At 41.4% G+C, this 22881-nt stretch overlaps 1 protein-coding gene across 3 annotated transcripts in view; it reads left to right on the top strand.

Annotated features, from left to right (window-relative positions):
- The window catches only part of LOC146863662 (long-chain-fatty-acid--CoA ligase ACSBG2-like), a 524673-nt gene that overhangs the window by 462107 nt on the left and 39685 nt on the right, over positions 1-22881 (top strand). For all 3 annotated transcript variants that reach the window (XM_085627756.1, XM_085627760.1, XM_085627757.1), the window contains 2 exons: positions 3835-3974; positions 6184-6430. In XM_085627756.1, the coding sequence (XP_085483882.1) occupies positions 3835-3974; positions 6184-6430 (387 nt within the window). The remainder of the gene's footprint in view (positions 1-3834; positions 3975-6183; positions 6431-22881) is intronic.

The raw sequence follows: 22881 nt of genomic DNA, 5'->3' as shown, positions 1-22881 counted from the left end.
GAAAGTCCAGCCATGGGCCCTGTTGAATAATGTTGCTTTATCCTCTACTTGCGAGATGATCCTTACTGATTTATTTACCAGTTGTTTGAACGTATTATGTGATCCAGTGCTTTCCCAAAGATCTCGCAGAACCAGGGTGTCTATTGAATGCTGTAGGTAGATTGTAGCTGCACTCCGCTTTTTTTGTTTCTAGCTCCTTTCAGAGATAGTGATCCATTGTTGTTACTTCGGCTCCCTGTATTTTATGCCAGCATTTGACGTAGGCGCCCATCCGTGCCATTCTTTGGTTCCTCAGGCCAAATTCAAGCCTTATTAGGCCCTGAGATGTTTATTTAGGGAGGTGGAATATCCTTCGCATTGCCCTGGATACTGTATTGTCCAAGGTCCGCGCATCACCACCTCGTAAGCATTCACTTCCATAGGTGATGGCCGGTAGAAGTTTAGATTGAATCGCCTGTAACAAAGGGGTAAAGCTGCGGCCAGCCGTTTTCAATTTGAGATTTTTCAATGCAACCACCGTTGCAATCCCTCTCCTTACTGCCGATTCTTTCTGTGGTAGGAATGTCACTTTACTATCAACTATTACACCCAAATATCTGTATTCATCCACAATTTCCAGTGATGATTCTCCCAGTTGCCAGAGGAACCTGGGTGCAGACCTCTTAGAGTTTATTCTCATCGCTTTTGTTTTGGAGTGATTTATGGTTAAGCCGTTTGATACCGAGTACTTGGTCGTCTGTATTTTCCTCAACAAACAGTCGCCTGATCCCAGCTTGATTTGCACCCACGTGTCCGCATGTAGTAGCATCAGTTGAGATAGTAAAGCTGGTGAGATTTTTCACTTGGAGAGCTTGTCCCACAGTATATTTCTGTTGATGTTATCGAAGGCGGAGGTGAAATCGATGAAGCAGACCTAGAGTGGATAGTTGGCAGATTTGGCGGCATCTATTAGAAGTGTTAAGGCCAGGATATTTCTTGTTGTTCCAGTGTGTTTGCGGAAACCTGATGGACATCACTGCATTTTCATCTGGCCATTCTGTAAGCTCTTCTAATAAAAGGCCAGCATAGTATTTGGCGTCGTTGTCTATTAAGGCCACAAGTCTGTAGTGTTTTGCTTCATTTATGCTGCCTTTCTTGTGGATTGGGGCAATTATTGACCCCTTCCGTGAGTCAGGAATTATCACCGTTTCCAAGATCTGTTTGTAAAGCGGTAATAAAGCCGCTGCCAAATATTGCGGGTCTCGCTTGTACAGGATGGGGGGGATACCGTTAGGACCGGGTGCCCCCTCTGTCTTGCCTTTCGCTATCCTTCTTGTAATTTGTTTTTCCGTAAAAGCCATACAAGCTGACTCCGATGATAAGGCACGATCTGATAAGATTCTAGTAAGTTCGGTTTGCCCGATTATTTTGTCCTTTGGAGCTGCGTTAAAGTGATGCCACAGGTAATCAGCCCAAGCTTCTTCTGTTAGATGCAAATTAATGCAAAGTGCTCTCAGATTCTGAAGACTGTTCACAGTAAGCCGGAACCTTCCACTGTTGTTTCTTTTCACATCATGGAGCAGCTTGGCCCACAGCTCTTCCTCCGTTTCCCTTTTTGAGCGCCAGATGAGTTTCTTTTTGGACATTTTTAAATTTTGTATTTCCATTTGAACAGCCTTATCCAGGGCGGCTTTGTGTAAGCATCGCAGTAGTTTATTAAAGTTTCTCTTGAGGAGCCTTGGGTTAGTTTTTTGCTCTGTTGACAGGCCGTGACCTTGCACACTATGGGGCAGATTTATAAGCCCTGTGCGTTACTTTTGTGCCGCCGTTGCGTCACTTTTGTGACGCAGCGGCGGCGCAAAGCCAGCGCCATGCTGCGGCAGATTTACAACGTGACGCATCTAGGGAGATGCGTCACGTTGTAAAGCTTGCGCCACATGTGGGCGTATCTTCACGGGGGGGGGGGCGTTCCGGCGCAGGAACGCCTCCGAAAAGTGGCTGAGTGAAATCTACAAGATTTCACTCAGTCACTTTTCCGCCCATGCTGCGTCAAATCCTTGCGCCTGCTTGAAGCAGGCGTAAGGATTGACGCAGCATTGTACCGATAGGGCACCACCGAGCCTTGCTGGAGCTGCGTCGCGCTTGCGATGCAACTCCAGCAATGCGCCGCCCTTCTGCCATCAGATGCGTCACGCATCTGTTTATCCTTGCGCCACGATGCGCTGCATTGTAAATGCGGCGCATCAATTGTGGCGCACAGGTAAACTTGCGTGACGCATCTTCCCTGGCGCATCCATGCTGATTTGCAGGGATGCGCCAGGGAACATAAATCTGCCCCACTGAGTTTCAGGGGAGAGCCCTTTTTGCTGTTGAGCTTCAGTGGTAGATTGAGCCTTTTTTCTCTTTGTCTGTGCAGCCCCAAGGCTGTTGGTGAATAGCTCCCAGCGTCTTAAGTTATCAATATGAATTTCTGTACTTTTTTCCCCAGAGGATTTTTGCTTCCTTCTCAATGCTTTCCAAGTTGCGCGTATTGCATTTTATTCTTTTATGTATAACTGCGAGCGAAGATCGCAGATTTGCTGCTGGCAAAGTTGACACTGCCCCTTGAATATTTTGCGTGATCTCTTGTGGTAAGTGATTGCTGGCATCCATTGTTCCTTTTCGGAAGTCAGAGACTTTACTGAACAGTGACAATGATGTAAATGTGTAGTCTATGGTTGTACTTACTGTTGAGTTGTGGAAAGTGGCTGCTGGCGGACTATCGTTTGGAAAGCGGCCATTTAGTGCTGCTAGATTAAGAAGTTCTAGGTCCTTTAGGCTTTCCCTCGCTAGTCTACATTGTTTGCCCCATTTGCTCGCCTCCTGTTGTGGGATGCCCCATGCTAGAAACTGCACTTCCAGAAATGGATCCCTTATCAGGGGCCGTGCGAGGTGCATGTTAGGGTCCCCTGTTATGATGATGTTAGATGTTAACTCCTCTGACAGTATTTTTGACAGTTCTGCGATCAAGAGTTTCATCCCTGCTTTTTTCTCTCGAGGGTGCAGGTATATATTTAGCAGTAATAATTTTTGATTGGGTTTATTTCCCCCTTTTTCCAGTTTTATAGCATTTGTACAGTTGTTTGCTGACTGTTTAATTTCTAAATTCTCTATTTCATTTATGCTCTTTATTGAGGAATATATTGTTTGACCTCCTTTTAAATTGCCGTATTTGGCACTTCTGACTGCCAGTAGGTGGTATGCTTTGAAGCCCTGTATTTGATGTGTTTGGTCTGACCATGTCTCTTGAAGGGCAATTAAGGTGAATTGTAATATATAGGTAAATGCAAACATTTAACATATTTTTAATAATTCTAATTGAATAGTTAGTAAAAGCAATTAACTAAACAGTGTGAAGTTACTAGCAGTAACTTTTCACACATAGGTTGAGTTCTCCTCTGCTTGAGCAGAGATATCTGTATGGTAAAGTATAGAAAAAAATAAAATGGGACATTAAACTTTCAAAAAAGTTAGTAAAAATATTCTTATGTTCAGTATTAATGTAAATTAATTTTATATAGTTATTTTAAATGTAGATTAAAATGCTACAGCACAATTAACCTAATGTTAAAATACATATTTAATTATTTTAGGCTATATGTTGAGAACCTACAGGTGCTGCATGAGGGCAGAGGGATCTGAAAGCTGTGAACCCAGGAGGATGGCCGCAGAGAAAATAGAGCACACGAGACTGTGATCACGTTCATTTCCTTTTTTTGGGGGGTCATTGTCATCACAAAGTAGTTAAACAAGTTACAGAAACTTCACTCTTTTTAGAATAGTCTAGATATAGTTGGTGTTTGTCTTTCATTGCAGAAATGGTTATCACATCAGGAGGCAAGAACATTCCCCCAGTTCCAATAGAGAACGCTCTGAAAATGGAGGTGCCCATCATCAGTAACGCTGTGTTAGTAGGCGACAAGAGAAAGTTCTTGTCTATGCTGATCACCCTGAAGGTAAGTACAGTTTGCCTATGCTGAAAAGTCTAATGTTAAAGATAAGGCATCCTTTATATGCATCAAACTAAAAGAAAAGTGGGTGAAACTGTCTTTCTGATCACTTTGAAGACTGGAAGGAAGGGATTGCACATGCTGTTCACTCCACAAGTAAGGTGGAACAACGCTAATTTCTGTTCAGGTGGAAGGAGCGAGTGCTTGGACAGAATATCAGTTTGAAAAATATTGGGAGACAGAAATATCATAAACTAAATATCGACACACAAATATTGCAATACACAAATATTGTTGACATGAATATCATTTGTTGCGGTAATAGTTTTGTCAATATCATCAATGTTTTAATTTCGTTTTCACTGACAGTCATTTAAACTATGATTTTTAATTATTTCAATGTGTTTTACTTGAAATATAAATTTTTGTGTTACTATTGTTTATATAAATGTTACTAATTGTTTTTAAAGTATAGCTTATAATTTTAAATGAAATATTTTTGCATTTTTATATAAGCGTATATTTATATATAATAGTAATATTAGTGGAATATATATAATCTACATTAGGTTACATTTATATATTGAAATATTTACATTTACTACTTTACACTATTTATTTTAAAATAATCTATATTTTTTATCTATTTCTGGATGATATTAGTGTCAACAATATTAGTTTTCTGATATTTTTGTACTTACTATTAAAAGTATAGAAACATAATAATGTGGTAAATTATATATTTGTCAACGATATTATTTGCCACAATATTGTGTTAGTGTTCCGAAGAACAGTGCTCACCTTTTCTGATCATTCCTTGGGACACCTCAGCTAGGAGTACAAAGCCTGTCTGTGCTGATCACTAGAAAGGTATGATGGTCGAATTTCTTCATGCTCATCTATGCTGAGCCCTTCTAAATTAGGAGGATATAGCGGGTCCCTCTGATGTCCATCTGATCATTCCTCAGGTTGTTGAACAAGACTTGGCCATACTATTTACTCCTCAGGTAAGAACATCAACATCATTCCATAGTGATCTCTTCTCAGGTAGAAGGGTAGAACGTGTCCATTCCGATTACTTTAAATTAAAATAAATGTAAACCGTAAGTTTTGCTATGATTTCTCTGAAGATATTCAAGCAAAGATCACCCATATCGATTGGTCTGAAGACACTTGTCTATGCTTGCCTATGCCCTAATGGACTGTGTGTGCTGATCTCCCTAATAATGAGGTGAAAGGCAGGTGGGGAGAGATTATCCATGTATACTGCTCTGAAGCCAAGAAAGGTCTTCCAAGAAATAACGAAGGAGATGTAGGCTTCGGTTGTTCACTGTCAATGTTTCCAACAATTCTGCCGCAAAACAATATTTTACGCTCCATACAGACTCTTCCACTAAGATGTAGTTTTATGGTGAATGTATTGCTCAAGAGACAGTTTTATTTATTTTGCCGGCACTCCTCATATCCTGGTTCATATCTCTCCCATGCGCTGGAGTTTATGGTACTGTATGATACCTGTGCTCTATTTTAATGTTGTTCCCCTTTTTTATCTGTCATTATACTGTTGATATATTTCCTATATTTGAAAAACATGGCTTTATTTGGATCTGCAATCCTTAAAATCAAATATAGTTCTATGTGCTCAGTTCCACACACTCATGTGGCTTAGCATTCTTTCTGTGTATGCCCCCTAAATCCTCAATGCTTTTCAGGCCACTAGGAATCCTTCTTTAAAGGGTTACCTTACAAGACCATTCTCCACTTTCTCCTAAGTTTGTATAGAGCGAACTTGTCTTCCTGCAATTCAGATGTATTTACACCATAACAGCTGAATTTAGATTATTTTCGTTGTCACCAATTTTCACAATAAAATGTTTATAAAATAAGTGTACTTTCAAAACAGAATCATTATAAGACATTATCAGTCATAGCTACTTATGGCTGTGATACCAATCCAAAAATTATTATATTCCATGCCTTTTTCTGCCTTAAACCATCCATCCTCCCTCTTATTCACCTTTGACCCATCACTGAGATTTGCATTTATTGTTTTCAATGCATATCATTCTGTCCAGATCAAGTTGTGCAGAACTCTCATGAAGTGGAAGGAAACTGTTCCGTGATGCATAATTCACAAGTAATTGCAATAAATCAAATAGAAATAGGGGCAGATACAAGTTCTTGATTGATATTTTGCTGTTTTATCTGCTTTCAGTGTATCACAGATCCGAAAACACAGATGCCCGGGGATGATCTGACCCCTGATGCCATCCGGTACTGCCAGCAGCTGGGTAGCAGGGCAACGCGGGTGTCGGAGGTGGTAAAATCCAAGGACCCAGCAATCTACAAGGCCATCCAGGAGGGCATGGACTGGGTGAACAAGAGGGCGGTATCCCATGCACACAGGGTGCAGAAATGGGCCATACTGGTGAAGGATTTATCTATCGCTGGGGGAGAGCTAGGTGAGTACCACATGGTGGAGTGATCAACTGTAGCATAACTATGGATGGTGACCAGCATGGGAGTACCTGAAGAATGTAAAGGAAATAGTCATGATGATAGAGTGATGAGCCATATGGCTCTCCATTGATGGGGAGAACTAAGCGAATACCCACAGTAACTAAAAAAATTGAAAGAGAAAGGTGAGTACCAAGAGAATCGACAACAAATGACATGAAGGTACAGTAATTACTTATATATGGGTTCAGCGGTACAGTAATTACTTATATATGGGTTCAGCGCAGATGGACCTAACACAACATGATTCTTCAAACAAAAAAGCAGATATAGCATCATTAAGTGTGAATAAAGTGAAATTATGCTTGATGTCACCATCATGAAACTGAAGGGTTCTGATGATGTCACAGTTGTTGTCAGACAGAGTGGGGGCATGTGGTAAGCAAGTGATGCTGAGCCCAATTGTGGGGGCTGGTGTTATTTGCCACAGATGTCCCAGGGCCGATCCTACTTCGGCTCAGGAAACTTGGCCAAGTACAGTCCCTTCAGCACTTCCTGATAGTAATGGCAAGAAGTCACGGGCTGCACAGGGAGGTTAGTGTGGGGTACAACAGGCTCAGTACTCTGCAAACATCTAACTGGCCATCCCAGTGCTTACCTTTGAAAACTCAGATGCTCAAGAGTCTCTGCAATGGTCACTGTCCCACATAGAAGGATACCCCTTTTCTCCCCCTCCACCTCTCTTACTCTCTCAGCCTTAGGGTACCTCAAGTGTGGGTATCAGGAACAGGTACAGTGCTCCACTCCCCCCAGGCACTTTTGAGTGCTCGGTCTCTCGGTATTATGTATTTCTCCAAATGTGATGATTTTTAGGGGCCTCTGATGTGTTTTTTGTCTCATAAAGTGTTGAGCAATAACCGAGGAAAAGGTAATGGGTGTTCACCTTCTACAGTTGTTCAGTATAGCACTTTCTTGGCTGGATCTTTCTTTTCTGAAAACATCTTCTTGTCATATGTGTCAGTATGCTTCAATGCGCTGTGATGGAGCAGGTAAAACAAAATTTTGTATACCTTCTCTATTTTGCATGAAAATACTAATGACATAATCAGTTTATATATTAACCTGTATTAACTGTATGCTGTGATTTATTAACCAACAAAGGGCACCTTTAATAAACACGAATTACACGCGGGACTAATTGCTATTTGCATGGCAGAATAACCTTAATGACTAACTGTGGTACGCCTATTAACAATAGAAGGTGTGGTGATAGAAATTTGCATGATTTATGTTGCTTTGATGACGTTTGCGTTCCTGTTGGGACCAAATGGTGAGTATTATTGCTTTAAATGTCGCTATAAGCTAGGAAGATACTAATAAATATTGGGATTAGTGTGGGGTCAAACATTAGAATCTTCATTTCCATATTAATTATGTTTTATGTTTGTTTTGCTTAAGTTGGCATTCGGGCCTACCAAGCCAAGACATTCAAAATGGAGTTCGGAAGTGGCCACCGTCTTGTGAGCGCGATGTCTACTGCGCAGACTCGGATGGCTCAGAAGATTTCCAGGCGTCCTCAATTCAGAGCACAGTGTTCCTTGTCAAGGATAGGAACGTGGAGGAATGCCAGATTTCAGTCAGTGTAAATGTAAATGTGTATGTACTTGTATAGCACACTGCCACCCCCAACGGGGGTATCCTGGCACTTTTACTCATACCGCTGTGGACCCCTTCCTGGCCTTTTCCCTGTGAAATGTCCACTCCTGGGCACCCCCATGGTGAAGCCAGGCATCCCAGCGCTGCTGGGGCCGTTGTGGAGATTAAGCAAGCTATTGCCCAGAGTTGCAGCGTGGGACCCATGATTAGAATAGGCACCGAGGCGAGAATGATCAGGTCTGAGGAAATTGAATCCAAGACCCACCGAGGCGGGGGATTGAACTCTGGTCCCGGGCCTGAACTCTGCATCAGGGTCTGCCGCTCTAACCATTGAGCCACACTTCTCCACTAAATGACCCCAAGGAACAATAATCACTTATAACGGAAGGCCAACATTGTTGATACATCGAACATTTTCGCATGAGAACTGTATGAGCTCAGTGAATGACATACCAAATCTTATGAGAACCCCGGACTATGAGAAAGGAAGAGTTGGATTGCAACTTTGAGGGGTTCAACCAATCCCAAAGCATTCCCAATTCAGTAAATGTTACATGTTCCCCAGAATTTGTTATAAAAGGATAGTAGAATAGAGAGTAATTCATTCATTCAACATCGTTATGTGCGCTCCGGAGGGGTGTCCCGAATTTGCGTGATCGACTCGCTTGCACTATTGCTTGATCTTTTGGATATCTTTGGGACTGTGCCGTGCTGAGCGAAGGAACTTTTCAGACTTTTTGAGTCTTGGCCTGCATTCGATTGGGACGATTTATCAAAAGGGATTTGAGTTATGGAGAGCTAACAGAATTAGAGAAAAGACCCCGGTAGCAAGAATAGGTAAATATAAATGTCATGCTAAATTGTGTTGATTAATTAAATTCAAACTTTGTTGACTGAAGTGCTAATTATACAATTGCAAGCAAGTAATTAGATAAACTAAACATCGATTAACAGAAAATGAGTTTGTGGATTCTTTAAGTAGGGCATTAAAATAAGGATTCCGAAACTTTAATGTGTTTTAGCTGTTTCTAGATCACCATCAACCAGTCCAACTAATTGGTGCATCAACCAATTGGTGGAGTGCCTTGATGTTAAAGTTAGGATCCTATGAGTATTTGATGTAAATATGTATAATTTGTAATAAATTTCCTTCCCTATAGGTAATAAGGTACCCTCACATATCCAGCGGATTTACCTCATCCTCCTGCGTGCGGATTCAAATGAGAAGTGTGAGTGTTGGTGTTATGGGCCCCACCAATGAATGTGTGTGTGAATGAATAAGTACAGTTGACGGATCTGTGACGCAGCGAGGATATGTAAATTTGCCCCTTTCCACTGGAGCAGTTTTTCTGGTAGCAGAGGATGGTTGTATTGCATTGGTTTGGTAATTACTGCTTATTGATTTTTATTTCTGATTATTGATTGCGGATGTTTGAATGATTATTGATTTATGTACTAACAGTCCATGTTGAGTCGCGACGCGTTCTATGTTGTTTTTGAAGACTTCTGGGATGTAGGAAGTTGGATGCCCAGAAGGTACACGGGGAAAACGTGTGGCAAGTGAAGTCGCACGGTGTATTGTCTTGTTGCCCTGCAGGTACACAGGGAAAACGTGTGACAATTGGAGTTGTACAACGCATTGTCTGGGTTTGAATTGGTAACATCGTCGTGTGTTATCGGTAGGGACATTTTCTGTGTGAAAGTGGTGTATGGATAGCGAAGGCCACCTGTGAAGTATCGGTCTTAAGAACAAGAGTCAATTGTGAGATCTGATTACACTTATCACTGGAAAGGTAATAGGTCTCCCTTAAGCTTGTAAGAAGGGTAAGGTAGAGGGAAGTGCTACTTTATCGACGAGTGAAATAATTTTGTGAAAGGACAGAGGTAAGCGCTGCTCTCGAGAAATACAAATTTCTTATGCAAATGGACTACATTTTCTGTATGAATGTGTGTAAGTGAAATAGCACTTGGTTTTCTCGTGAAACTCTGGCCTTAATTCTCAGGAGCATTGTAGTCTCCACATGTGTTTTATCCCCAGAGAAACGGTTAGCCTTTGCTTGTTAGAAGGGCAAAGTTGAGGGAAGTGTTACTTTATCGGTGAATGGAATAATTCTGTGGAAGGGCATAGGTAAGCGCTGCTCTCGAGAAATACGGAATTTTTGGGTAAAAGGTCAAAACAATTTCTTTGGTTTAGCGAAACAGGCAATGGTGGCGTTTTTATGTCGTTACTAACAGATGTTTGATTGAAGAAAACGTAAGAGAAATTTTGCCGAAAATCTTGTAAAGGAGGGGTCAGCAGAAGCAGGAGTAGCGAGACAAGCTGACGTCAGAAAGACTGCGCTGGGATTAGCCAGCCATAGAAAGACAAAGTTTTCACACATTGGTGCTGGTGTGAGTTGCGCTACGATTGGATAAGACCACAGAATTGTCGTAGAGGAAAGTTAGCGATACAGGATAAGGAAAATGATGTATTACGATCCGCCAGAGAAAGAGAAAAAATCATGGTTTGGAAAAATTAAGAACTTATTTAAAAGGGATAAGCCAATTGTGAGTAGGGAAGGACAGATACTTGGAAACTCACTTGGCAGAGAAGAACTACGTACATTAAAACTTTTTTTCCCAGGCAATATGACAATGACAATGAAATAATTTTTTCCTTCACCGTCTAAAGCCCAGAGGTATTGTAAGAGGAAAAAAACATTTTTATGTTAATACTGCCCTCACACACTTTGCAGTGTCATGCTTCATCATTGGGCCGCATCTGACGCCCAAGTGCAGACCAACACAATGGGCGGAGCACAATTTTTTAGAAATGAAGTTTTATAGTGGTGAGAGAACAGAAAGACTAAGAAAGTCAACAGAAAACACGAATAATATAAACAAACGTAAGGAAAGAATATTCCCTAAAGAAGGGACCACAAAGTGCAGACATAAACACTTAAAACTGCCTAAGAGGGAACTGTCATCATTCTTTATTCCTGTCACCCCTTGGTATGATTAAAAAATAATAATTCGGGAAGATTAGGGGAGGTAAGGACCCCTAGATCCCAGCTGCGTAAACCAACATGTTTCAGCTACTATTACACGCTCATCTGAGTCGTTCTGGCATTCATCAGGGTGTTGGTCCCGTTTTTATCTGGTCTGTGCCCCTAATTGGGGTGTTTTTACCTTAAATCGACAGGCAGCCCAAATCGCTGCGATCAAGTGCTCTGGGTAATTTCCAAGAGAGAACAAGTTTCTGTAAAAGAAGGTGGAACATATATTTTGTGTCATTCTGCTCTCGTGCTTTCAGTTCCCTAAAAATGCATTTTAATCACTTCCTCTAAACTAATACACCAGTGAATCTATCATATCACCCAACACAACCAGAGGGTTACATCACTGCCTTACTACTGTGTCACCAATACCAAAAAGGCAACCATGATCCCAGTGAGGTAAAAGGGAAATTATCCACCAAAAATAATTCACTCGGGAATACCCGAAAGTAAAGTTATAGTTATAAACAGACACGCTTATCTCTGCTTCCGAACCGAAACTGCGGGGGTATAAACTTCTTATATCCAAAAAACTTAAAAGGGTTTATTAGTGATTCTCCAAACCCGGGACCGTTGTGGGACCGTGGTCTTGTAGTCACACTCTATATCCCGAACAGCCAGGGAGAAATGTGGAAAAACATGTTTCTGTTATTCCCAGTTCAAGTTCCTTTTGAATAAATGTTACAGCAATTATTCAACAATTATTTTATGTTGCATAGACTCGTTCTGATTCAACAATGGTAATCCAACCACTTTTCCACAAATTAATCATACTCATGCTGAGTACCCACTGGCCTACAAAATGAGCTGACCAAGCTCTGATGGAAAACACCGTCAGTGAATTACAAGTAGCGTGCCATACAACCGTTAGTAACTAACTACTCCAAAGACTCACGCCACTGTGACTCCTCACACCGGGCCACCGTCGATACTGACGGAACCGAGTCGCCTTCTATTTAAAGAGAGAACAAGCAGTACCTACTCGGAGGGAAATCCCCCCCTCGATGCATTATTCGGCACTTCCGGCATCTCGCGTTAGACAACACAGAAGAAGGACACCAAAAACGGGGACTCCCGATGGAAACCCAAAGTCGGCAGACATCTTAAAAGGGCTAATAATTCCACAAAGATTATCAGACAACTACATAGGGATCGTAATTCAAGGAAGTCTCTCTGACCCCTTTTAAATTCATTCTATTCAACTACACCTCAATTCAGACTTAGCTTTGCATACCCTCCGTACACCTCATGAAAAACACCAATCTGTTCTTAACTCACTCGCATCGAGTGGAGAAACGAATGCGTAGGGAGTCATTTTATCGGGTATGCAATCAGATCTCAAACAGAGCTAATCTAACAAAGATAACATCAGTCCTTTGTTCTTTTCATATCGAAATGCATAATACAGCAGTATTGTTATGCACAGTCCAGAGTATCTGTACCTATTGGATGTATTTTAAAACATCCTAATTTCTTCAATATTCCTTCATTTCTTGCCTAGCCCATAAAGATGGAACCACGGAATGGAATCATTTAAACCTATAGAGCTACTTCTCAACCTATTCACCCAACGTTGTTCTCTAGTCAGCAGGAAACTGGCAATGTCAACTGTATTTGATGGTATAAAGGGTTTATCTAACACTGTCCACCTCAGATCTTGTTCATTATGTTTATTCTCTTGAAAATGAGCAGTAAGTTTTGTGTTTGTTTTTCCGCATCTTATTGTACTCATATGTTCCAAGATGCGGGTTTTTACTCTGCGGGTGGTCATTCCAACGTACAGTAAACCACACGGGCACCTTATCAGATAAATAACATTTTCAGTGTTACATGTCGTATGTTTCCTCTGCTCCCAGGGGTACTTAGTTCCTATGTCCACCATTTTACCATTCAGTGAAAGAGGGCAAGCCCTGCAAAACCCACACGCATAATGTCCCGTCACAGGGGGTTAGTTATGAATTTAAGTAGTAGGACATTGACGAATATACAAGAGAATGTCCTTTCCAAAGGACTTGGTTTTGTTCCTACTAACCAGCTAGATTCCTTTAAACTTAAATGTGAACTGGCCGGATTTTTTCGTAGTGTTCGGTTGAAAGTATTTTTTGAAGACAAGGAGGTACCAAATAAAGACGATGACACAGGGCTGAGGAATCATTCGACCTTTGTACCCAGTGTGGGACAGTTACCCCCAGAGGTGGGAGTTTTTGAACAGGCGGTGCTGAGGGATGTAGAATTGTTGGAAACATCTGAGAAAAATAAGCCATTTTTTAATCTTTCCAAAATTGAAAGACAAGCTCTAAATGAACTAAGGGACGATCCTACGTTAATAATAAAACCTGGCGATAAGGGCAGTGCTATTGTGATTCAAGACAGAAATGTGTATAACACAGAGTGTCTCCGTCTACTTAATGATAGAAGGAATTATGCAATTCTTCCTGGTGATCCTACGGAGGAATTAAGAGTCATGATTAGCACCTATGTTGAAGAGGCAGTTGGAAATGACTGGATCAGTCATAAGGAAGCTTCCTTCCTGTGTTAACTGCATCCCACTGTTCCTTATTTTTACACTTTGCCAAAGGTGCATAAACCGATACGGCCTCCCCCAGGTCGTCTGATTGTTTCCGGCACCAATTCAATTTTGGAACCATTGTCGAAATTTTGTGATGTCTTTTTACGCCCCCTTGTCCAACAAATGCCAGCTTATCTCAAAGATACCAGAGAGATCTTAAACCTGATAAAAGATTTAGAGTTTGAGCCCGATAGAGATTTGATGATTGGACTTGATATAGAGTCACTCTATACAAATATTCCCCAGCAAAAAACACTGAGGATGATTGAGAATATACTTTTTGCGAAAGAATGGAATCATAATACACCACATGCCTTTATCCTGAGTCTCTTGGAGCTGGCACTGACAAAAACTTTTTTTAAATTTGAAGACCGGTTCTATTTGCAAACCCATGGAACTTCCATGGGGAGTTCTTGTGCCCCAAGTTTGGCATGCCTGTATGTTTCCAATTTTGAGAACGAAATTGTATTTACAGCAACCAACCCATTTTTAGACCACATCAGGGTTTGGCGTAGGTACATTGATGATGTTTTCATCATCCGGAGAGGAAGTAGAGATTTGGCTGAAACCTTTTTGGATTGGTTAAATCAAAAAAAAATCTTTCTTGTTTTTTACAAGTACACTCACAAATGTTGCATTGCCCTTTCTAGATCTTAACATCAGAGCAGAAAACGGAGCATTAGTTAGTAGTGTTTTTCATAAACCTACTGATAGAAATAACTTACTATCTTTTCAGAGTTTTCATCCTCGCTCCTTGAAAGAAAATCTTCCATATGGGCAGTTCCTGCGACTTCGTAGGAACTGTTCCTCGATTGTGGATTATAAAAAGGAGGCTAGTGACCTAAGTGAGAAACTGAGACACAGAGATTACCCGGAATATGTTATTAGAAAGGCACAGAAAAGAGCTAGAAATTGTAACAGGGAGTCCCTTTTACAAACATATGACAAGGAAAGAGTTGAGAGTAGTATTTGTGTCACAACTTTCAACAGAGCATCGAACCATCTTAAAAAGATAATACAGAAAAACTGGAGAATTCTGAATTCCAATGGGTTGGAACAACCTTTCCCATTATTCTTGTTCAAGAAAAGTGCAAGTATTATAGACATGGTGGTGAACACACGCCCTAGATCAGTGACGGACAAGAAAAATGTATGTCACCAGGAACATTTCTTGCCCCTTGTGACGGGACATTATGCGTGTGGGCTTTGCAGGGCTTGCCCTCTTTCACTGAATGGTAAAATGGTGGACATAGGAACTAAGTACCCCTGGGAGCAGAGGAAACATACGACATATAACACTGAAAATGTTATTTATCTGATAAGGTGCCCGTGTAGTTTACTGTACGTTGGAATGACCACCCGCAGAGTAAAAACCCGCATCTTGGAACATATGTGTACAATAAGATGCGGAAAAACAAACACAAAACTTACTGCTCATTTTCAAGAGAATAAACATAATGAACATGATCTGAGGTGGACAGTGTTAGATAAACCCTTTATACCATCAAATACAGTTGACATTGCCAGTTTCTTGCTGATTAGAGAACAACGTTGGGTGAATAGGTTGAGAAGTAGCTCTATAGGTTTAAATGATTCCATTCTGTGGTTCCATCTTCATGGGCTAGGCAAGAAATGAAGGAATATTGAAGAAATTAGGATGTTTTAAAATACATCCAATAGGTACAGATACTCTGGACTGTGCATAACAATACTGCTGTATTATGCATTTCGATATGAAAAGAACAAAGGACTGATGTTATCTTTGTTAGATTAGCTCTGTTTGAGATCTGATTGCATACCCGATAAAATGACTCCCTACGCATTCGTTTCTCCACTCGATGCGAGTGAGTTAAGAACAGATTGGTGCTTTTCATGAGGTGTACGGAGGGTATGCAAAGCTAAGTCTGAACTTGAGGTGTAGTTGAATAGAATGGATTTAAAAGGGGTCAGAGCGACTTCCTTGAATTACGATCCCCATATAATTGTCTGATAATCTTTGTGGAATTATTAGCCCTTTTAAGATGTCTGCCGACTTTGGGTTTCCATCGGGAGTCCCCGTTTTTGGTGTCCTTCTTCTGTGTTGTCTAACGCGAGATGCCGGAAGTGCCGAATAATTCATCGATGGGGGGATTTCCCTCCGAGTAGGTACTGCTTGTTCTCTCTTTAAATAGAAGGCGACTCGGTTCCGTCAGTATCGGCGGTGGACCGGTGTGAGGAGTCGCAGTGGCATGAGTCTTTGGAGTAGTAAGTTACTAACGGTTGTATGGCACGCTACTTGTAATTCACTGACGGTGTTTTCCATCAGAGCTCGGTCAGCTCATTTTGTAGGCCAGTGGGTACTCAGCATGAGTATGATTAATTTGTGGAAAAGTGATTGGATTACCATTGTTGAATCAGAACGAGTCTATGCAACATAAAATAATTGTTGAATAATTGCTGTAACATTTATTCAAAAGGAACTTGAACAGGGAATAACGGAAACATGTTTTTCCACATTTCTCCCTGGCTGTTCGGGATATAGAGTGTGACTACAAGACCACGGTCCCACAGCGGTCCCGGGTTTGGAGAATTACTAATAAACCCTTGTAAGTTTTTTGGATATAAGAAGTTTATACCCCCGCAGTTTCGGTTCGGAAGCAGAGATAAGCGTGTCTGTTTATAACTATAACTTTACTTTCGGGTATTCCCGAGTGAATTATTTTTGGTGTATAATTTCCCTTTTACCTCACTGGGATCATGGTTGCCTTTTTGGTATTGGTGACACAGTAGTAAGGCAGTGATGTAACCCTCTGGTTGTGTTGGGTGATATGATAGATTCACTGGTGTATTAGTTTAGAGGAAGTGATTAAAATGCATTTTTATGGAACTGAAAGCACGAGAGCAGAATGACACAAAATATATGTTCCACCTTCTTTTACAGAAACTTGTTCTCTCTTGGAAATTACCCAGAGCAGTTGATCGCAGCGATTTCGGCTGCCTGTCGATTTAACCCCTTGAGTGCCCCGCCCTTTCCCCGCCCTGTGCCGGCCCTTTCATTAGCGGGCGGGGTTCATGACGAGATAGTCTCGTCATGGGCACAGCGCAACCGCGGCCCATGACGAGACCATCTCGTCATGGGCACTCAAGAGGTTAAGGTAAAAACACCCCAATTAGGGGCACAGACCAGATAAAAACGGGACCAACACACTGATGAATGCCAGAACGACTCAGATGAGCGTGTAATAGTGGCTGAAACATGTTGGTTTATGCAGCAGGGATCTAGGGGGCCTTACCTCCCCTAATCTTCCCGAATTATTATTTTTTAATCCTACCAAGGGGTGACAGGAATAAAGAATGATGACGGTTCCCTCTTAGGCAGTTTTAAGTGTTTATGTCTGCACTTTGTGGTCCCTTCTTTAGGGAATATTCTTCCCTTACGTTTGTTTATATTATTCGTGTTTTCTGTTGACTTTGTTAGTCTTTCTGTTCTCTCACCACTATAAAACTTCATTTCTAAAAAATTGCGCTCCGCCCATTGTGTTGGTCTGCACTTGGGCGTCAGATGCGGCCCAATGATGAAGCATGACACTACAAAGTGTGTGAGGGCAGTATTAACATAAAAATGGTTTTTTCCTCTTACAATACCTCTGGGCTTTAGACGGTGAAGGATAAAATTATTTCCTTGTCATTGTCTTATTGCCTGGGAAAAAAAGTTTTAATGTACGTAGTTCTTCTCTGCCAAGTGAGTTTCCATGTTTGATAGGGGATTCAGAGAAGGCTCCCTCTCTCCCTAGTCTCTCGCTTTTGTGATATTATAAGGACAGACACTTCCCCCACCAAAATCGCCCGCATCCTTTATGGCGGTGAAATATGGGTATCATACGTGTATTTGGTTAGATAATTGGGCAAAACATGCCAAAGAAGATGGAGTATTAGCATTCCCAGAGAACGGCTCTTTTAGTTTAGCGGTATTAAGGAATTTAAGAGAAAAGATGATGAGACTAGAACCGGAACCTAGACCTACTCAGTTTGAAGCTTTGACAGAATGGGAAGATGAGATGTATGAAAGGGAGCGACAGCAGAGAGGCGGAAGGTATAGATACATGTTTGGGAGACAGTGTGGACAAGAGAGTCATGATGACAGGATGAGGAGATGGCGGAGTGCAAATATGGCTGATGGGATGTTTCTTATGAGAAATGCTGAAGAGACTAGTAGTAGAAAGTGTACAGAGAAGAGAAACAATACAGGACCAGAATGAGACAAGTATGGTGTGAATGAGTCGGAGGATGATGTACTCGAGGACATGTTTTATAAAAATCCTTCCCCGTACCAACCCAATTACACCTTGCTGACGCCAAGTGCGCCAGTAAAAGAAGCACCACGAAATAAGAATTTTGAGCCAACACCACCTGATTTAGGGAAAAATAATCCCTTTAAGGAATCTGAAAATACACATCCCATTAAGAAGACAAATGAAAACTCAGCTGAGTTAGCTAGAACTACCCTGGAGTTAACTGAAAACATTAGAGAATTGACTAAAAATATGGAAGTTGTAACTGTTCCTGTAACAATAGGACCAGTGCTACCTGTCTTTGATAAGCAGAAAGATAGCATTGTCTAACGGTCCCTTACAATAGTAATAAACAAACTGAACCAGGGAAAAGAGATTCAGGAGAAAATCCATGGGGACAATTGGTAGGTACTTCTGGGTTAAGTACTCCTAAAGATTTGACAGTAAATCAAAGACCAGCAAGTAAAACATTGATAACAACAGAATCTGCACCAGAATCCCCAGAGAGGAGTCTAGAGCGAGTAAGGAATGAAACAATTCCTATAGGTCCCACTTCTGATTAACTAAGTGAGTGGTTAAGGAGCCTACAACGAAAAGATGCCGAACCTCGACCTTTAGATGTGGCAACATTAAAAATAACTTTGGAAGAATTGATAGTAGGAACTATTCCCACAGAAAAGTTCAAAGCCTATCAAGATGAAGAGCTAATGTATCTATGTAAAAGTATAAAATGGAGGGCGAGAAATTTGCATGAGAAATTGGAAGAAGTGGCGAGGGAAATGGAAATTGATTTTGAGAAAATAAAATCGTTGCAGAAACCATACAGAGTAGACTTTGCTGAAAAAGACATTGAGAATCTGAATACCGCGGGAAGATTAACTCAAATTAAACAACCGATTGTTCTGCTAAGGAAATGGGTCGATGTAGATAAATGGAAGAACAGGTGGTTTCGGAAACGAGACGATGCGACAGACAAGGCTTTTTCAGCTCTCCCAGTTCGAGAAAAAGAGACAGTGGTAACTGAATGTCCCATGGGGGAAATCCCAGGAGGAGGCTATGTGCATGTCCCTTGGACTAGGCAGGACATTTTATCATTTACAATGACTTTCCCCGACTACGCGAGAAGCCGGTGGAATGGTACAGGCAGGTAGATAGGTTTGTCAATTTATCAAAGGTACTATGGATAGATTTGAATAGTCTATTTGACATAATTGTGCCAGTAGATCTATGGGCAGGATGGAAAATTACAATAGGATGGCCCCCTCAGGAATACCCTAGAGATCCTAAAACAGGTGCCCCTGATCCAGAAGTGATGAGAAAATCTGAACAGGTAGTTACCTTCTTGAAAAATAAAGTACCTCCAAAAGAAACTGATTGGGTAAAAATTGATAGAACTCACCAAGAAGTAAAAGAATCTGTACATGCCTATTATGAGAGATTATTATTGGCCTTTAAACAATACAGTGGTGATGAAAATTTGAGTGAGAAAGATTTAAGTCACTTTGTATATAGATTTGTGTACGGGTTGCGACCTGAAGTAAGCGAAATGATAAAACAGCATACTGTAGATTGGCAAAATAAAAAGATAGATGAAGTATTGAGGCATGCAAAATATTTCAGTGACGAGATTGAAGCCAAGCAATGTAAGCTAAAAGAAAAGGCCATGTGGGCCCAAGTTAAGGTGGCGGAAATACAGGAAGCCCAACTGATTGAACAGGCAAATGGCATGAGCCATGTGAAACAAAAACCCAATATTGGGAAGGGAAAAGGACAGATTAGTTTAGACAAAGCCAAAAAGAAATGGCAGTGTCATAATTGCGGAAAGGTAGGGCAATGGAAATCCGAATGTAAATTACCCCCAAGTGCTAATGGCGATAATGCATCATTAAATCCACAGGTGCAGAATGAGGTGAGTTGTCAACCACAGCGACAGCAGCAGGTTGTTGTCCAACAGTGTCAGGTGCGTAAACCCTCAGAGATACAGTAATGAGACAGGATTCTAAACCAAGGAACAGGTAACTAAGCTGCCGCGCGCTAGTGCTGTTTCGCAGTATTGGCTGCAACGCGATGAGAGTGAGTCAGAAGAAAGTTATTGACGGTGCCGAGGAGAGGAAGAAGAGTGCGTACTTGGCGCAACTCTGGAAGTAGACCAGACAGGCCCTTTTGTGGACGGAAAGATAAATGACCAAAAACATTACTTTCCTAGTAGATACTGGTGCTACTCGCTCAACTGTTAGATCAGCTGACGTTAAAAATCTTCCTCTCTCGGATGACATGATCCAAGTAGTTGGAGTCTCAAACAGACAGATAAAAACATATCTTACTGAACCAGTTAAAATAGGGAAATTTTCCGACATGCACCGCTTTGTCGTCTGCGACACCAGCCCTGTGAACTTGTTAGGGAGGGATTTCTTGTGTAAGATGAATTGTACGATCTTCTGTACTCCTGATGGCATAGCTGTTGAGACTCCTGACGAGGATGTACTGTACACTGAGGCATTTGCTGTATTTGACCCAGAAGAATTGCCTCAGGAATTAAAGAAAACAGAGGTATGGGATTTCACATGGTACATGGGACTAATGAGAAATGTAAATCCTATAAAAATTACCGTGAAAGAAGGAATAAGTTACCCAAATATTCCATAGTATAAATTGACACACAAGATAATTGCAGGAGTTACTCCTATAATAGACAAAATGATTAAACAAGGTATTTTGAGAGAGATAATGAGCAGCCCATGTAATTCACCAATTATGGGTCTGAAAACCCCTAAGGGACCTTTCAGGATAGTACAAAACCTGAGAAAAGTGAATAAAATTGTTGTATCATGCTGTCCCATCGTACTAAACCCTTCTTTGATCCTATACCAAATTCCTCATGATGCAGAATGGTACACCATGATTGATCTGTGTCATGCTTTCTTTTCCATCCCAGTGCACTCTGACAGCCAACAGATTTTTATGTTCCGGTTTGGCGAACGTACTTTGGCATAGTGTCGAATCCCACAGGGGTAGAAAGTCCATCGATATTCAATCAGATTTTGAAAAAGTCCCTAGAAGATTTAAAGATGCCCGAAAGCTCAGTACTAGTTCAATACATCGATTACCTACTGGTGGCATCGAGAACCCGAGAAGCCTGTGTAGTGGATACTGTTGCGCTGCTGAATCATTTGGCGGATGGAGAACTTAAGGTATCCTCATCAAAATTACAATTTTGTCAAAAGGAAGTACAGTACTTAGGCCATAAATTTGAAAAAGGGCTGAGAAAGGTGACTGCAGATAGGATCAGGATAATCAAAGGAATGAGAGCACCAATGACTCAAAGAAAAGTGAGAATGTTTCTTGGAATGGTTGGATATTGCTGTCAGTGGATCATCAACTTCTCACTGATTGCAATACCTATGGTACGATTGACAAAGAGTGATGTGAAGGACCCCCTTGAATTGAATAAGGAGGAGCTGAAGGCTTTCAAACAGTTAAGAGATGGTTTGTGTGAAGCCCCAGCTCTTGGCATGCCTGACTATGAAAAAGAAACAGAAACAGAAACATGGGAAATTGAGGCAACCAATTGCATATTTTTCGGCCATCCTAGATCCTGTAGCTGTGGCATTACCTGGTTGCTTAAAAGCTGTAGCGACTACCTGTAAGAGCTTGGAACAGAGTGAAGGAATTGTGATGGGATAGCCTGTGAGAGTGTTTGTGCCTCATGATGTGGCGATCCTTTTAATTAGGAATCGAACTCAGTTTATGACGCATAGCCGTCTAACTAAGTATGAGAAGGTCATTTTAGGTGCAACAAATGTGAGCCTTGTGAGATGTCTAAATGTGATCCCATCGACATTGTTGCCTGATGCTGAGAATGTGGAAGTAAGGGGCGACGTAGACCATGATTGTCTAGAAGTGCTTGACTTTTGCACTAAACCATGCCCTGATATAAAAGATGTGCCTCTAAAAGAAAGTGACTATGTGATGTTTGTGGATTGATCATGTTTGAGAACAGACGAGGGAATTCTGAGTGCAGCGTATGCGGTATGTACTGTAGCGGCTGTACTGGAAGCGTCTTGTCTGAAAGGAGTGAGATCAGCCCAGGTTGCTGAATTATTTGCATTAACAGAGCGTGCAAGTTGGGAAAGAATTTGAGAGTCACTGTAATTACCGATAGTCAGTGTGGCTGAATTATTTGCATTAACAGAGGGTGCAAGTTGGGAAAGAATTTGAGAGTCACTGTGATTACCGATAGTCAGTACGGCTTTTGTGTGGTGCATGACTTTGGGCAGTTGTGGTCCCAAAGAGGGTTTTTGACATTGAGTGGAACTCCTATAAGGAATACTGAAGTGGTTGGGAAATTGCTTGAGGCGATACTGCTGCCTAAGCAATTGGCAGTAGTAAAATGTGCTGCCCATTCCAAGACCGCTGACTATGTGTCGGTGGGGAATGAGTTTGCAAATGGCATGGCGCAATATTGTGCGCGCAATCAGAATTCAGTTAATAGAAGCAGGGAAAAAGAAATGAATTTATGTCCCTTACTTTTTACTAACACTGTGAATACATGGGAGGAGGTGAGACAGTTACAAGAAGAGGCAGGGGATGAGGAAAGGAAACAGTGGATAAAATCAGGCTGCGCACCCCGAGAGACAGACCACTTTTGGGTTTATCGGGATGGAAGACCAGTCATGCCTGATAGCATGGTCTCTACCATGGCACAGATTTATCATGGACAGGCACATGTAGGAAGGGATGCTATGATTAGGCTTTTCAAACAGACATGGTATAATGCCAAATTTAGGCTTGTAGCTGAGAGCCTATGTCAGAGATGCCTTATAGGCCAGCAACACAATCCTGGAAGAAAAACAGTGGTGAGTCTAGGAACGATAGGATGGGAAGGAGGGCGTTTCACCAGAATGAAAATTGACTTCATTGAAATG

Source organism: Triturus cristatus, chromosome 2_1 (assembly GCF_964204655.1).
Source record: "Triturus cristatus chromosome 2_1, aTriCri1.1, whole genome shotgun sequence".
NCBI lineage: Eukaryota > Metazoa > Chordata > Amphibia > Caudata > Salamandridae > Triturus > Triturus cristatus.
This window is presented reverse-complemented; position numbering and strand designations above follow the sequence as displayed.